General features: G+C 58.3%; 1 protein-coding gene across 2 annotated transcripts; it reads left to right on the top strand.

Moving 5' to 3' along the window:
* Positions 1-2,826: 2,826 nt before the first annotated feature.
* Positions 2,827-14,645, top strand: LAMB2 (laminin subunit beta 2). 2 transcript variants are annotated; one of them, XM_058557964.1, is made up of 33 exons: positions 2,827-2,908; positions 2,996-3,081; positions 3,199-3,371; positions 3,462-3,597; positions 3,679-3,752; positions 4,157-4,345; positions 4,437-4,500; positions 4,735-4,937; positions 5,027-5,147; positions 5,478-5,666; positions 5,861-6,040; positions 6,232-6,344; positions 6,619-6,698; positions 6,787-6,919; positions 7,121-7,279; positions 7,357-7,484; positions 9,249-9,381; positions 9,568-9,760; positions 9,841-9,984; positions 10,218-10,449; positions 10,533-10,696; positions 10,778-11,002; positions 11,091-11,308; positions 11,406-11,502; positions 11,592-11,964; positions 12,062-12,246; positions 12,320-12,561; positions 12,640-12,988; positions 13,321-13,528; positions 13,606-13,747; positions 13,831-14,007; positions 14,129-14,288; positions 14,367-14,645. In XM_058557964.1, the coding sequence occupies exons 2-33, from the start codon at positions 2,997-2,999 to the stop codon at positions 14,501-14,503; spliced, it is 5,406 nt and encodes a 1,801-aa protein (XP_058413947.1). In that variant the 5' UTR covers positions 2,827-2,908; position 2,996; the 3' UTR covers positions 14,504-14,645. The 2 variants fall into 2 exon arrangements, with proteins under 2 accessions (XP_058413947.1, XP_058413938.1); XM_058557955.1 differs by having other exon boundaries at positions 12,320-12,988.
* Positions 14,646-14,670: the final 25 nt, after the last annotated feature.

The following is a 14,670-nucleotide window of genomic DNA, read 5'->3' as shown; positions in this document are numbered from 1 at the left end:
GGGTGCCCTCCACCAGGAGCTGCCCAGAACTGAAGGTGTCCTCCATTAGGCACAGCAGACCAGGTGAAGGGCCAGGAGGCTGGAAGTAGAGGTCAGAGGGTGGGGAGAAAATGGATGCCTGACTGATCATTTGCACCCTTCAGGGAGGGTACAGCCAGGGCCCAGGACCAAGTGCTGGATGTTCAGGGGGTACTGACTGAGGCAGAAATTCACACAAGGGCTGCAGAACAAGGGCTGCAGGCAGTGAAACAGACACTTTGAGGCCTGGAGGCCAGTGTACAGAAGGTGATACTCCACCCATAACCCTCATCTCCCTTACACCTCTTGTTCAGTGGCTGCTGTGATTCCTATTCTCCTCTTGAGATCCTTGACCCACTGTGATACCATGGGGCTACTAAATACCCTGACCAAGTGAATACTTAGTTGCTACCCTGCTGTGACCTCCCTGTGATCCCCTGACCTTTGCCCCAGGTGGCAGGGTGCCTGGCCCAGATGACACTGGCATTGGATGTGACATCATGGGATCACAAGGGGGTTACTCAGGGTCATCGGGCACTCAGTGGGTTCTCTGGTCTCTCAAGGTGAGGAGATTCCTAGGTCACTCTGGGGCCTGGTCTTGGGGCATCTGTCCAGTGCAGCTGTGGCTCTCAGGACCCATTTGGCTCTGAGTCAGCAGCAGGCCCAGGAGGTAGAAGAGCAAGCAGAACATGCCATGGGCCTGGCTGGGGGTCTGGGTAAGGTGAGATGGGAACAGTGGACACTGGGATCTCAGGGACTCCTCTGGAACAGTGTGAAGTGGGGTTTAGGTTGGGACTGGGCTACAGTGGGCTGAGGCAGGGTCTCAGTTCTAAAGCCCTCTGCCCCCCAGGAACCTTGGGCAACCATGTGTTTGGGATAGTAGGGTCTAGGTGGGGTGGGCTTTCAGGTCCAGTCTTGCTCTAGGAGTTGCAGGTGGCCCAGTTAGGTGTGGTAGTGTTGCAGGAGGGCACATATAGCCTGGTGGCTATGATGCAGGATGCAGGAGAGTGAGTGCAGCGGTCACGAGCTGAGGCCCAAGAGCTACTGAAATGGGCACAGAACAACTGGAGCCACCTGGAGGGTGCGTGGCTGGGCCATAATGGGGTGGGTACGAAGTGAGATCAGAGTTGTATGGGAGGGTCAGAGTCAGACAGGGATGGTGTGGGAGGGTCAGGGCTGGGTCTGGGGTCAGGTCCAGACTCATGCAGGGCTGGGTCAAAGTTCAGAACAGGGGGTCAAATGTTGATTAGGCTTAGAGCTCATTTACAGCTGGGGTCAGAGTCAGGGTCATGATGGAGATCAGGGCCAGAGGTCAGAGCCTGACTCAGATGACGTAATCCCCAGGACTGGAGTGCCTGGTGCAGAATGAGCAGGCACTGGACAAGGTGGCCACCCTGTGGGCCCCGGAGCATCAGGCACCAGAGCTACTTGAGCACATGCAGCTGTGGGCCAATGCGTATGCCACCTGCTGACTCCTGTCTATGGAGGCCAGTAAGAGGGACTCTGGGACTACTTCAGTGACTCAAAGTGACCCCAGAGTGACCCAGGAATCTCCTCACCTTGAGAGACCAGAGACCCCACTGAGTGCCCGCTGACCCTGAGTAACACCCATGTAACCCCATGATGTCCTCCAGTGGCCCTTGGAAAACCAGAAAGATCAAGTAAAACTCCCTGAGGCCATCTAGTGCCCCTGACCCTGATAGATCTTTATCTCTGAGTGATCTAAAATTCTGAGTCACCTCTAGTATCCCTGAGTCCCCCAGGTTGACTACGTGACCCCCAGGGTGACTGGAGACCCCTACTCCAGATAACTGGAGTAAGTCCCAGTGACCCGGCAAGTCCAGCGGATTGGCCCCCTGCTGAGATTCTCCCTGTGAAGCCCAGTGATTCCCCTGAGGAACGCCCCCAGCTTTTTCCTCTGGGCCCACAGCTCCAGGTACTCTCCACCCGGCCCCAGACAGAGTGGCAGCTGTGGCAGCTCAGAGGCAGCCTGGCCCTACAGACCCATGGAGTCTGTAGTCCCCGCCCAGGTCCCAGGGGCCTGGGTGGGGCACGCGCTGGAAGGTCGTGCATTCCAGGCCCTGGCTCAGGCACTCCCGGCCGGCCAGAAGGTCCGGAGCGGATGAATAGCCATAAGATCTGGATTCGATCACTGTTTCTCCAGTCCCTTGTCGGCTGCCCAGCACCCATTTTCATACCAGGTAAACAGCACTTCTCATGCCTACTTGCTGTAGTGACTAGGGGAGGCAGAGCACCGCTGGAGTGGTGCCTCGGGCAGGGGATGGCCTTTCCTCATCTCTTCCCCTACCCCCATCTTCTCTTGTTCCTCTGGCCAGGCCATCCTAAAGCTTCCCACATCCCTGAATAGGGAAGCTTGACGCTCCTGTGTGCGCCCTCCTGCCTACACGCTGATGCTGGAGTCCTGGGACTGAACAGCCTAGTTGATGGTGACTTCCATAGCAGCGATGACGCTGGGGACAAAGGCTAGGCTCCATGGGTCTTTGGAGTTCCCGAAGATCTGACTCCTCTCCTTTGCTTATGCCATGCCCCCTACTTGGTGCTCCCTCTGACTGTGGTGGCCTAAAGCCCCAAACCCCCTACCTTCCCCTGGCTCTGCACAGGTCTGGACATGGGAGCACAATAAAGATTTGCAGCTGAGCCAGCCTGTGTCTGGTTTCTAGAGTGAAGATCATTTCCGGAGAGGTGCGGGGTCGGGGGTGGGGGGGACCTCTGCACGGTGTTGTGTTCCTGCCTGAGATCCACTCCATGCTTTCCTTCCTGCCGTGCTTCCCAACTTTGCTCAAAGTCGCTGGAGTCTGCTAGTGGAGGGACCGCTGCTGGACAGACAGAGGGCTGAGTGGGGAATCAGCCAAGGACCCACACGGGCAGGGTCAGCATGGGACACCATGGGAGCGGGCCGGTGGGCCCGGGCCCCAGACCTCTCATCCCCCCTTATCCTAATTCTCCTCCTCTTCAGGATGGAGCCAGCCTCAGGGGAACGAGGGAGGGACTGGCGGGGACAGCCTGCTTCCTGGGAGCTACGACTGGGCCTGCTGCTGAGCGGTGAGTGGGCCTAGTGAAGGCCTGGGGGTTGGAGGATGTGGTGGTGGGCCCTAGGGTAGCTGCCCATGGGTCTACCGGGTGGGAGTGCAGCCGAACCAGCTGACCCACTGTTCCCAGTGCTGGCCACCACCCTGGCCCAGGCCCTGGCCCTGGACGTGCCAGGCTGTTCGCGGGGAAGCTGCTACCCCGCCACAGGTGACCTGCTGGTGGGCCGAGCTGACAGACTGACCGCCTCATCCACCTGTGGTTTGCACGGGCCCCAGCCCTACTGCATCGTCAGTCACCTGCAGGTGCGGCTGGGGGTGGGGTGGGGGGCCGGGTCATGGTGGGGCTGGCACTGCTGAGGCTCTGACCCTGACCCTGACCCTAACTCAACCTAGGATGAGAAGAAGTGCTTTCTGTGTGACTCCCGGCACCCCTTCTCTGCTCGAGACAACCCAAATAGCCATCGCATCCAGAATGTAGTTACCAGCTTCGCACCACAGCGCCGAGCAGCCTGGTGGCAGTCAGAGAATGGTGAGGCCGTGGGTGGGGCATGGGGTGATCAGGGCTGCCCCCTAGTAGCCTCAAGTCCCTGACCTCTGACTCCTGCCCCAGGTGTCCCCGTGGTTACCATCCAGCTGGACTTGGAGGCTGAGTTCCATTTCACGCACCTCATTATGACCTTCAAGGTGCCCGCATGTCTGGGAGCCTGCTTGAATCACCCTGCTTGGCTTCCCATTGCTCCTGAAAAGAATCCCAGCTCCTCAGCCTGGCCTCCCTGAGTTCATATGCTGTGCTCTGGTTGCATGAGAGGCTCCTTCATCTCCCACACCTTCCATTGCCTTCCACCTCCAGGCCTTTGCACATGCTGCCCCAATCCCAGGCTGGGTCAGGTGCTGCCTCCCTGGGCCTCATGACCCCTGAGCCTCCCCAGTAGAGGTGGCTACCCTCCCTGATCATTGCTTGGCTTCCACTGGTCACCCCCACCAGTCCATGAGCTGCTTGAGGGCAGGCCCCTGCTGGGCAGGGCTCTTGATGAGCCTGGGCTGGACTTGGGTCCTGGTGCCGCTGATTAGTCATGCCCCCCATCCAGACATTTCGCCCTGCTGCCATGCTGGTGGAGCGCTCAGCAGACTTTGGACGCACCTGGCATGTGTATCGATATTTCTCCTATGACTGTGGGACTGACTTCCCAGGAGTTCCACTGGCCCCCCCACGGCACTGGGATGACGTAGTTTGTGAGTCCCGCTACTCAGAGATTGAACCATCCACTGAAGGCGAGGTGAGGGCTGGGATCTGGGCTTGGGGCCGGAAGGGGGGATGATGGGACTGAGGCAGGGTCCAGTGTCTCTAATGACTCCATGCACCTCCAGGTCATCTATCGTGTGCTGGACCCTGCCATCCCTATCCCAGACCCCTACAGCCCACGGATCCAGAGTGAGTTTTCCACCCTTTGAGACTAGCGCAGTCCCAGCATCCAGCTGATGCCTATTTGCGGCCTCAGTAGCTATTTTGGGTGCTTCCTAGGGCAGGTGCCAAGTCCAATTTAGCTCATATTGCAGTAGACAGGAGGTCTCCCAAGGTGACCTTGGCAGCTGCAGCCCCTGGCGGGGCATGGGGCAGCAAGAGCCTCCGTGGCCAGCTGGCCCCCAACCCTTTCCCCCAACTTAGACCTGCTGAAGATCACCAACCTACGTGTGAACCTGACACGGCTACACACGCTGGGAGACAACCTGCTTGACCCACGGCGGGAGATCCGTGAGAAGTACTATTACGCCCTCTACGAGCTGGTTGTGCGTGGCAACTGCTTCTGCTACGGACATGCCTCACAGTGTGCACCCGCACCAGGGGCACCAGCCCATGCTGAGGGCATGGTGAGGGGCTTCACCTGGCAGGAGTAGGGCTGGGGGTAGAGGCAGGCATGGCTGGATAGTGCTGACCACTTGCCTGCCCACACTCCTAGGTTCATGGGGCCTGCATCTGCAAACACAACACTCGTGGCCTCAACTGTGAACAGTGTCAGGATTTCTATCATGATCTGCCCTGGCATCCGGCAGAGGATGGCCACAGTCATGCCTGCAGGAGTGAGTGAGACCCTGGCCTCATAGCCCCAGAACTCTGCAGCCTGGCTGTGCCATTGTTAGAACCTAGAGCTGCTTGGTCAAGCCCCTAACACCCAGGCTATGTCCAAAGGGAATCCAGGACTTGATGCCCCTGGGGACCCCCTTCAACCCTCCTCTACTCTGTTCTGGGTAGGGGCCCAGTATGATGCTGGAGCCTTAAAGTCCCTGAGCCCCCGCCCACAAATTCTGGCCTGTGGCAGGGACCTAAGGTGGCACTGGGGTCCCCTACACCCCTTACCCTCGAGACATGGTCCCTAAAGTGGCCTTTGCCCTGCCCTTCTCTCCCCCAAGAGTGCGAGTGCCATGGGCACACCCACAGCTGCCACTTCGACATGGCCATATACCTGGCATCAGGCAATGTGAGTGGAGGTGTCTGTGATGGATGTCAGCACAACACAGCTGGGCACCACTGTGAGCTCTGTCGACCCTTCTTCTACCGTGACCCAACCAAGGACCTGCGGGACCCAGCCGTGTGCCGCTGTAAGGCTGGGATTCGGCATGGGAGAGGGAAGGCTGAGCCTGGGGTAGGAGCTAGGGAGCCAGACTGTTGGCCAGGTTGCAGGGGTGGGAGGTGTAGGGTAGAGCCAGAATGGGAATCCAGGGTGGGGGCTTGGGAGATGACTGGTGCTGGGCTAGTTGGGATAGGGTGACTCTGTACTTCTTTTTGCCCTCAGCCTGTGATTGTGACCCCATGGGTTCCCAAGACGGTGGTCGTTGTGATCCCCATGACGATCCTGCACTGGGGCTCGTCTCGGGCCAGTGTCGCTGCAAAGAACATGTGGTGGGCTCTCGCTGCCAACAATGCCGTGATGGCTTCTTTGGGCTCAGTGCCAGTGACCCTGTAGGCTGCCGGCGTATGTGCTTCCCCCCCTAACTCCTGTGCTGGCCTTAACCCTTGACCTCTTACTCTCTCTTTTTTTTTTTTTTTTTTGAATTATTTTATTGAGGTCATACTGGCTTATAACCTGACCTCTTACTCTTGACCCAACTGAAGACTCTCACTGCCACAGCTCCCCAGAGTGCTAATGGGTTTCCTTCCCTGCAGGGTGTCAGTGTGATGCACGGGGCACAGTGCCTGGGGGCACCCCTTGTGACCCCAGCAGTGGAACCTGTTTCTGCAAGCGTCTAGTGACTGGACGTGGCTGCAACCACTGCCTGGTATGATTGGAGGGGGCTGGGGTTCTGGGATCCTGGACTTATCCTCAGAGCGCAGGGCTAGGAAGTGCTGTCCATGCTCCAGTGGGTGGGTGCTGAGAGCTTAGGGTCCAGTCCTGGCTGAGAGGCCTCAGGTCTGGGAGGCCAAGGGTGAGAACCAGCAGTCTAGGGGCCACGTTTTCATGAAGGGGTGGTAGAGGCTGAGAGCCATCATTGGATTCCCTGCTGGGTGGCAAGGAGGTCTGTTTCTGGCCCCCAGCAACCTCCTTTCCCCTAGCCCGGCCACTGGGGCCTGAGCCATGACCTACTCGGCTGCCGTCCATGTGACTGCGACGTGGGTGGTGCCTTGGATCCCCAGTAAGTGGTATATAGGGGGCCCCAGAAGGGGTGGGAAAAGATCTTGGGCAGGATAGGGGGTCTTCTTGAGTAACTGTGTGCTCTCCAGGTGCAATGAGGCCACAGGTCAGTGCCACTGCCGCCAGCACATGGTAGGGCGACGCTGTGAGCAGGTGCGGCCTGGCTACTTCCGGCCCTTCCTTGACCACTTAACTTGGGAGGCTGAGGACGCCCAAGGGCAGGTAGGGGGGCAGTGTTAGAGGGCAGGGCATGGGTGGGACTATGGCTAGAGAGGTAGGGTTATGGGTGGTGCCTTGTGTGGGTGGTGGGGTGTCTGGCCTTGGGCAGGGCCTCAGTTGGAGAGCTGGGGTTTGGGGGACAGGCTGTGGCAGAAGAGGCAGTGCCTCGCCTGAGCCCCTACCCCCAGCCACATCGCCTCCCAGGTGCTTGATGTGGTGGAGCGCCTGGTGACTCCTGGGGGGACTCCATCCTGGACGGGCCCGGGCTTCGTTAGGATGCGGCAAGGCCAGGCACTGGAGTTCCTGGTGGCCTCTGTGCCAAGAGCCATGGACTATGATCTGCTGCTGCGCTTGGAGCCCCAGGTCAGATCCTGTGATACCTAACCCAGAGCTGAACCTCTGGGTGTGGGAGCATCTTCTCCATTATCCTATTCCCCCAGGTCCCTGAGCAATGGGCAGAGATGGAACTGACTGTGCAGCGCCCAGGGCCTGTGTCTGCCCGTAGCCTGTGTGGGCATGTGCTGCCCAAAGATGACCACATCCCAGGGACCCTGCAACCAGACACCAGGTGAGGGCACTAATTGTAGCACTCACAATGGTAGGGGATTGTGGGTGAGCCCTAAGCTCCCTGCAGGGCACTTGGAAGACCCCACTGCTCATTCATTTGTTCTTTCCTTCAAGTGCTTTCTCCTGAGTACTGTTTGCCAGGTGCTGTTGGGCATTGCACTGGTCAGAGGAAGGAAGTATACAGAAAAATGCCTGGTCTCTTAGGGGTCTAAGTTCTAGAGGCCAAGACAGGAATTAATAGGAAACCACCCAGTGTCACTATAGGGAGTACCCATGGAGGGAAGTGAGGGCATCAGAGCACTCTGAGCAGGGACGTGGCTGGTCTGATTAACGTTTTATTACATTTTGTAAGTATTTGTTTTATGTATCTTTTTTATTGTTTTACTTCTTTTTTAACTTTTCATCATGTAAATATTCAAACATACACAGAAACAGAGAGCATAGCGTAATGAACTTGGCTGTACCCATGATAGACATTTTGCCAACTGTGACTTGTGTTTAACAAATATCTCTCTAGTTACTGAGTGGAGAATAGACTTACAGGGGCCAAGGTAGAAGCTGGAAGATCTGCTGGAGGCTATTGAGTTAGCTGAGTGACACTGGATTAGACTGAGGTCTAGCAGTACAGGTGGCGAGAAGAAGGAGGTTCCAGAGGGTTCTAGCAGCGGAGCTGATGGCTTAGACATGTAGGAAAGGGAGAGAAAGTGGAAAGGTGACTCTATGGTTTTTGGTTTGGGCATCTGGATGGGGGTGGGGCTCTTTACTGAGATGGAGACATAGGGAGGAGAGGTTCTGAGATGTTTGGGGAGAAGGCCAGTGAGTGGTTGGATTTCTGTGTCTAGAATTACTGGGAGGGCTCAAGTTAGACATATAAATTTGGGACTTGTCACTAAAGGGGTGGTTCTAGATGAAATGACCAGAGAAAGGAAGGAGGACTAAAACCAAGCTTTGGGGTATTCCAATGTTAGAGGCCAGAAGAGAAGGAGGAGCTGGGGGGTGGGGGGAAATGAGGAGTATGGACAGGTTCCCAGAGGCTAAGAGAAGAGTGTCTCAGGAAGGATGGTGCACTGATCTCATTGCATGCTGCTGAACACTGGAGCAGATAAGAATAGAGAAGTGTCCGCTGGCTTTGGCTACATCTAGGTCATTGGTGACATCTAGGTTGGCTACATCTAGGTTGTCTCCAGGGCATGCTGGGGAGAAGTTCCACTGGAATGGGAGGCTAGAGAGTGGAGGCAGTGACTACAGTTGAATTTTAGGAATTTGTTGGGCAGTACAGCAAAGACAAGGCAGCAACTAGGAGAAGACTTAAAGGATTGAGGGAAGATTTTTTTCAGGGGGGATAAAAGAACCCTAGTATGGTTTTACAGGCTGATGGGAATGACCTAGGAGAGAGGGAGAGATGGGGGAGGTGATGCAGTCTTGGTGAAGAGGAGCAGAGATTGGAGCTTGGAGGTCAAGGTTGGAGGAAGTATGAAGAAGTCATTGAAGAATAATTGGCAAGTATTTGTGCCAGGGAAATGCTGCAGGGTTGCAAGGTTGTATGGAATGTTTTTGGTGAGGCAGGTTTATGGTAATCTTCTGTACAGATTCTCTGTCAGATTGTTCAGTTGTCTGTTGGCCTGGCCCAGCCCGGCCCAGCCTGGCCTAGCCCTAATCTCTTTCTTGGCCGATGGTTTGGTTGCTGGGGGGGCAAGGAGAGAAGCCCAGCATGATGAGTATGGGGACCCTGGATGTCCCCCATACCTGTCGTCACCACCCCCAGGTACATGGTGCTTCCCAGACCTGTCTGCCTTGAGCCTGGCAACTCCTACAAGCTGCATCTGAAGCTGGTGCGAACAGGGGGAAGTGCCCAGCCTGATGCCCCCTACTCTGGACCCAGCCTGCTCATTGACTCGGTGAACAGTCCCCTTTCCCCACACCAACCAAGATGGCAGGGCGTGTGGGATGGGACTTGTAATTGTGGCTGGATAGGAGGGGTCTGTGACAGAATGGGCAGGCCCATGACGGTGCTAAGCTAAGTGCTCTGCAGTGCCAATATGGTCCTGAGTCTGAACCTCACTCTTCCATGCTCATCTCTTCAGCTGGTGCTGCTGCCCCATGTTCTGGTGCTGGAGGTGTTTAGTGGGGGTGATGCTGCTTCCCTGGAGCGTCGTGCCACCTTTGAACGCTACCGCTGCCATGAGGAGGGTCTGGTGCCCAGCAAGACTCTTCCCTCTGAGGCTTGTGCCCCACTCCTCATCAGCCTGTCCACCCTGCTCTACAACGGTGCCCTGCGTGCGTGTCTGTGATGTGGGTTGACAGAGCCAGTGGTGTGGGGTCCCAGCCTGACTTGGCCATATCCCTCCTCTCCACAGCCTGTCAGTGCGACCCCCAGGGCTCACTGAGTTCTGAGTGCAACCCCCATGGCGGTCAGTGCCTGTGCAAACCTGCAGTGGTTGGGCGCCGCTGTGACCTCTGTGCCCCTGGCTACTATGGCTTTGGCCCCACAGGCTGTCAAGGTACTGGCCTGCCACTTCTTCCCTCCCTCCCTCTGATTCTTCTCTCTCCTCCCCACTAATGTTCTCTCTCCACCCTTGGCTCTGCTTTTTCTTTCCTCTAACTCTGCATTGGACCCTATACTCTCAGCTCTGGGTCACTTGAAGTTTTCTTCCATTCCCTGACCTTCCCACCCTGATCCCACACAGATTCCCCTCAAACTCCCTCCCTGGCTCAGCCTCTGCTTTGCCCCCAGCCTGCCAGTGCAGCCCTGAGGGGGCACTCAGCAGCCTTTGTGAAGGGACCAGTGGGCAATGCTCCTGCCGAACTGGTGCCTTTGGGCTTCACTGCGACCGCTGCCAGCGTGGCCAGTGGGGATTCCCTAGCTGCCGGCCATGTGTCTGCAATGGGCATGCAGACGAATGTGACACCCACACAGGCGCTTGCCTGGGCTGCCGTGATCACACAGTGGGTGAGCACTGTGAAAGGTGAGCCTGGAGCAGCTATGAGTGGGTTGGTGGGTGGGCAGCCTGCTCAGATATGACACATCTCTTCCTGCCCCTCCCCGCAGGTGCATTGCTGGCTTCCATGGGGACCCGCGGCTGCCATATGGGGACCAGTGCCGGCCTTGTCCCTGCCCTGAAGGCCCTGGGAGCCGGCGGCACTTTGCTACTTCTTGCCATCGGGATGGGTACTCCCAGCAGATTGTGTGCCACTGCAGGGCAGGCTACACAGGTGAGTGGGTAAGGTGCAGGCATGGGATCAGGGTAGGACAGCTGGGCTGAGCATTCACACCTTCCCCATGACTGTGGGCAGGGCCACGGTGTGAAGCTTGTGCCCCTGGGCACTTTGGGGACCCATCAAGGCCAGGCGGCTGGTGCCAACCATGTGAGTGCAGTGGGAACATTGACCCCACGGACCCTGATGCCTGTGACCCCCACACGGGGCAATGCCTGCACTGCTTACACCACACCAAGGGGCCACACTGTGCCCACTGCAAGCCTGGCTTCCATGGGCAGGCTGCCCGGCAGAGCTGTCGCCGTGAGTGTGGGTATGGGAGGGGATGGCTGGGGTGGGGCTCCGTTGCTCTGGCTCCCCTTGATCAGTGTGCCCATCTTGGGTGGCACAGGCTGCACCTGCAACCTGCTGGGCACAGATCCCCAGCAGTGCCCATCCACTGACCGATGCAACTGTGACCCAAGCAGTGGGCAGTGCCCATGCCTCCCCAATGTCCAGGGCCCTAGCTGTGACCGCTGTGCCCCCAACTTCTGGAACCTTACCAGTGGCCATGGCTGCCAGCCCTGTGCCTGCCACCCAAGCCGAGCCAGAGGGCCCACCTGCAATGAGGTATGGGACCCTCCTATGGATCCCCAGGTGGAGGGGGCCAGCTGTCTGCCTCAAGCCTCTGATTGAGGCTCTGACCTCTGTCCTGTTCCCACTCTAGTTCACAGGGCAGTGCCAGTGCCGTGCTGGCTTCGGTGGGCGAACTTGTTCTGAGTGCCAGGAACTCCACTGGGGAGACCCTGGGTTGCAGTGCCGTGGTGAGGGAGCCAGCAGGGCCAGGGTGGATGGGGGACTTCCCAGGATGCTCCACTGGCACCCTAACTCTGTTGTCTGCCCTGTCCTGCAGCCTGTGATTGTGACCCTCGTGGAATAGACACGCCTCAGTGTCACCGCTCCACAGGCCACTGCAGCTGCCGCCTGGGTGTGTCTGGAGTGCGCTGTGACCAGTGTGCCCGTGGCTTTTCGGGTGTCTTTCCTGCCTGCCACCCCTGCCACGCATGCTTTGGGGACTGGGACCGCGTGGTGCAGGACTTGGCTGCCCGTACACGGCGCCTGGAGCAGCAAGCACAGGAGCTGCAGCAGACGGGTGTGCTGGGTGCCTTTGAGAGCAGCTTCCAGCACATGCAAGAGAAGCTGGGCACTGTGCAGAGGATTGTGGGTGCCCGCAACACCTCAGCTGCTTCCACTGCACAGCTCCTGGAGGCCACAGAGGAGCTGCGGTGAGGATGGGCCTGAGGATACATGGTGGGATGGGGCAGGGGCCCAATGGACCAGGGCTGAAACCTCTATAAACACTTCACTCCCTCACTGGCGCAGGCATGAAATTGGGGAGGCCACTGAGCACCTGACCCAGCTGGAGACAGAGCTGACAGATGTTCAGGACGAGAACTTCAATGCCAACCATGCACTAAGCAGTCTGGAGCGAGATGGGCTTGCACTTAATCTCACACTGCGGCAGCTCGACCAGCATTTGGACCTGCTCAAGCATTCAAACTTCCTGGGTGAGTTGTTGGCCAACTAGGCAGTTGGACCAGGGCTGATCTTCAGCTGACTGCCTGCCTCTGCCCAACTTAGGTGCCTATGACAGCATCCGCCATGCCCACAGCCTGTCTGCAGAGGCAGAACGTCGTGCCAACACATCGGCCCTGACAGTGCCCAGCCCTGTGAGCAACTCAGCAGGCACTCGGCACCGGACAGAGGTGCTGATGGGTGCCCAGAGGGAGGACTTCAACCGCAAACACATGGCCAACCAGCGGGCACTGGGCAAGCTCTCTGCCCAAACCCACACCCTGAGCCTGACAAGCATAAATGAACTGGTGAGGCACAAGCATGGGGTGGGACATGTGGGTGTGGCTGTTCCCTCACAGGGCCCTGACTTATTCTGTGTGTGGCAGGTGTGTGGGCCCCCAGGGGATGCACCCTGTGCTACGAGCCCTTGTGGGGGTGCCGGCTGCCGGGACGAGGATGGGCAGCCCCGCTGTGGGGGCCTTGGCTGCAACGGGGCAGCTGCCATGGCAGACCTGGCGCTCGGTCGGGCTCGGCACACCCAGGCAGAGCTGCAGCGGGCACTGGCAGAAGGTGGTGGCATCCTCAGCCAGGTGGCTGAGACCCGTCGACAGGCAGGCGAGGCACAGCAGCAGGCCCAGGCAGCCCTGGACAAGGCTAATGCTTCCAAGGGACAGGTGGAGCAGGCCAACCAGGAATTGCGGGAACTTATCCAGAGTGTGAAGGACTTCCTCAGCCGTGAGCCTCTCGCGTGGCCCAGGCCATGTGGTTGTTTCCCCCGTGTCTGTGTTCATACTTGTGTCCCTTAGTTCTTACTTAGGTCAGGGCCTGCACTGGACCTGTGTTTATGACCCCATCTCTGGTCCCTGAGCCCTTGCCCATATGTGGTCCCCAAGTCCGTGACCCTGAGTCTGTGCCCCATGTATAGTCTCTTTCCTTGTGGTTACATCCTTATGCCTATTAGCAAACCCATATCCCATGTGCGGTCCCTGAGTCCATACCCCAAGATTGTGTCCCCATGCCCATGCTGGAGAATCTGTGTCCCTAAGCCCTTGTCTGTGTCCCCATAGAGGAGGGGGCTGATCCTGATAGCATTGAGATGGTGGCCACACGGGTGCTAGAGCTTTCTATCCCAGCATCACCTGAGCAGATCCATCACCTGGCGGGCGCAATTGCAGAGCGGGTCCGGAGCCTGGCGGATGTGGACACGATCCTGGCGCGTACTGTGGGCGATGTGCGTCGGGCAGAGCAGCTACTGCAGGATGCATGGCGGGCAAGGTCTGACCCTGACCCTGGGCCCCATCCTTGACACCTGGTCCTGATATTTGCAGGTCCTGATTCCCTCTCTTCCCCAGGAGCCGGGCTGAGGGTGAGAAACAGAAGGCAGAGACAGTACAGGCGGCACTGGAGGAGGCCCAGCGGGCACAGGGTGCTGCTCAAGGTGCCATCCAGGGAGCAGTGGTTGACACACAGGACACAAAACAGACCCTGCACCAGGTGTGGTCGCTCTGGGACATCAGTGGGGCAAGGCTATGGGCATGCCCCATAGACCTGTTTAACCTTGGGCCCACCCATGGCAGGTACAGGAGAGGATGGCAGGTGCAGAGCAGGCACTGAGCTCTGCAGGCGAACGGGCTCAGCACTTGGATGGTCTCCTGGAGGCTCTGAAATTGAAACGAGCAGGGAATAGCCTGGCAGCCTCTAGCGCTGAAGAAACAGCAGGCAGTGCCCAGGGTCGTGCCAGAGAGGCTGAGCAGGTGGGTTGAGGCAGAGCCAGCTGGAGGGGTTAAGGGTAGAGGCTGGGCCTCCACTGGGTGACATCCTGGGTCTGGTGACATGACTGGGTCTACATCCTGATTCTGCCCTCTACATCCACAGCTGCTGCAGGGTCCACTAGGCGACCAGTATCAGACAGTGAGGGCCCTGGCTGAGCGCAAGGCCCAGGGTGTGCTGGCTGCGCAGTCGCGGGCAGAGCAACTGCGGGATGAGGCTCGGGGCTTGTTGCAGGCTGCTCAGGACAAACTGCAGCGGCTGCAAGGTGAGGATCGGGGTGGGTGGGCACCAGAGATGTGGGACTGTGGGAGTAGGACCCTTCAGCTGAATCTGCCCCTCTTAGAGCTGGAGGGCACCTATGAGGAGAATGAGCGAGCGCTGGAGGGCAAAGCCGCCCAGCTGGATGGGCTGGAGGCCAGAATGCGCAGCGTGCTTCAAGCCATCAACTTGCAGGTCCAGATCTACAACACCTGCCAGTGACCCCTGCCCGAGGCCTACCCAGTCCCCAGCCCCGCCCCGCACGCGTTACCGCCTATGTATGGAACAGTTCCCAGCCTGGCAAAGCCCCCAATAAACTGGTGTGAATCCCTACTCTGTTGTCTTGACTCTGATTTGGGGGAGCGGAGCCTCCGGAGGAACCTCCAGGC

This window comes from Diceros bicornis, chromosome 2 (assembly GCF_020826845.1).
Source record: "Diceros bicornis minor isolate mBicDic1 chromosome 2, mDicBic1.mat.cur, whole genome shotgun sequence".
Lineage (NCBI taxonomy): Eukaryota > Metazoa > Chordata > Mammalia > Perissodactyla > Rhinocerotidae > Diceros > Diceros bicornis.
The sequence above is the reverse complement of the archived record's forward strand: the minus strand, read 5'-3'. Positions and strand labels throughout refer to the sequence as shown.

What these genes read in the sequence shown, in the direction of transcription:
- LAMB2 (XM_058557955.1), top strand. Translation starts at nt 2,997, where the DNA reads ATGGAGCCAGCCTCAGGGGAACGAGGGAGGGACTGGCGGGGACAGCCT. An exon ending in CAAAACAGACCCTGCACCAG is followed by an intron (nt 13,748 to 13,830) that starts GTGTGGTCGCTC and finishes CACCCATGGCAG; the next exon opens with GTACAGGAGAGGATGGCAGG. An exon ending in CAAACTGCAGCGGCTGCAAG is followed by an intron (nt 14,289 to 14,366) that starts GTGAGGATCGGG and finishes TGCCCCTCTTAG; the next exon opens with AGCTGGAGGGCACCTATGAG.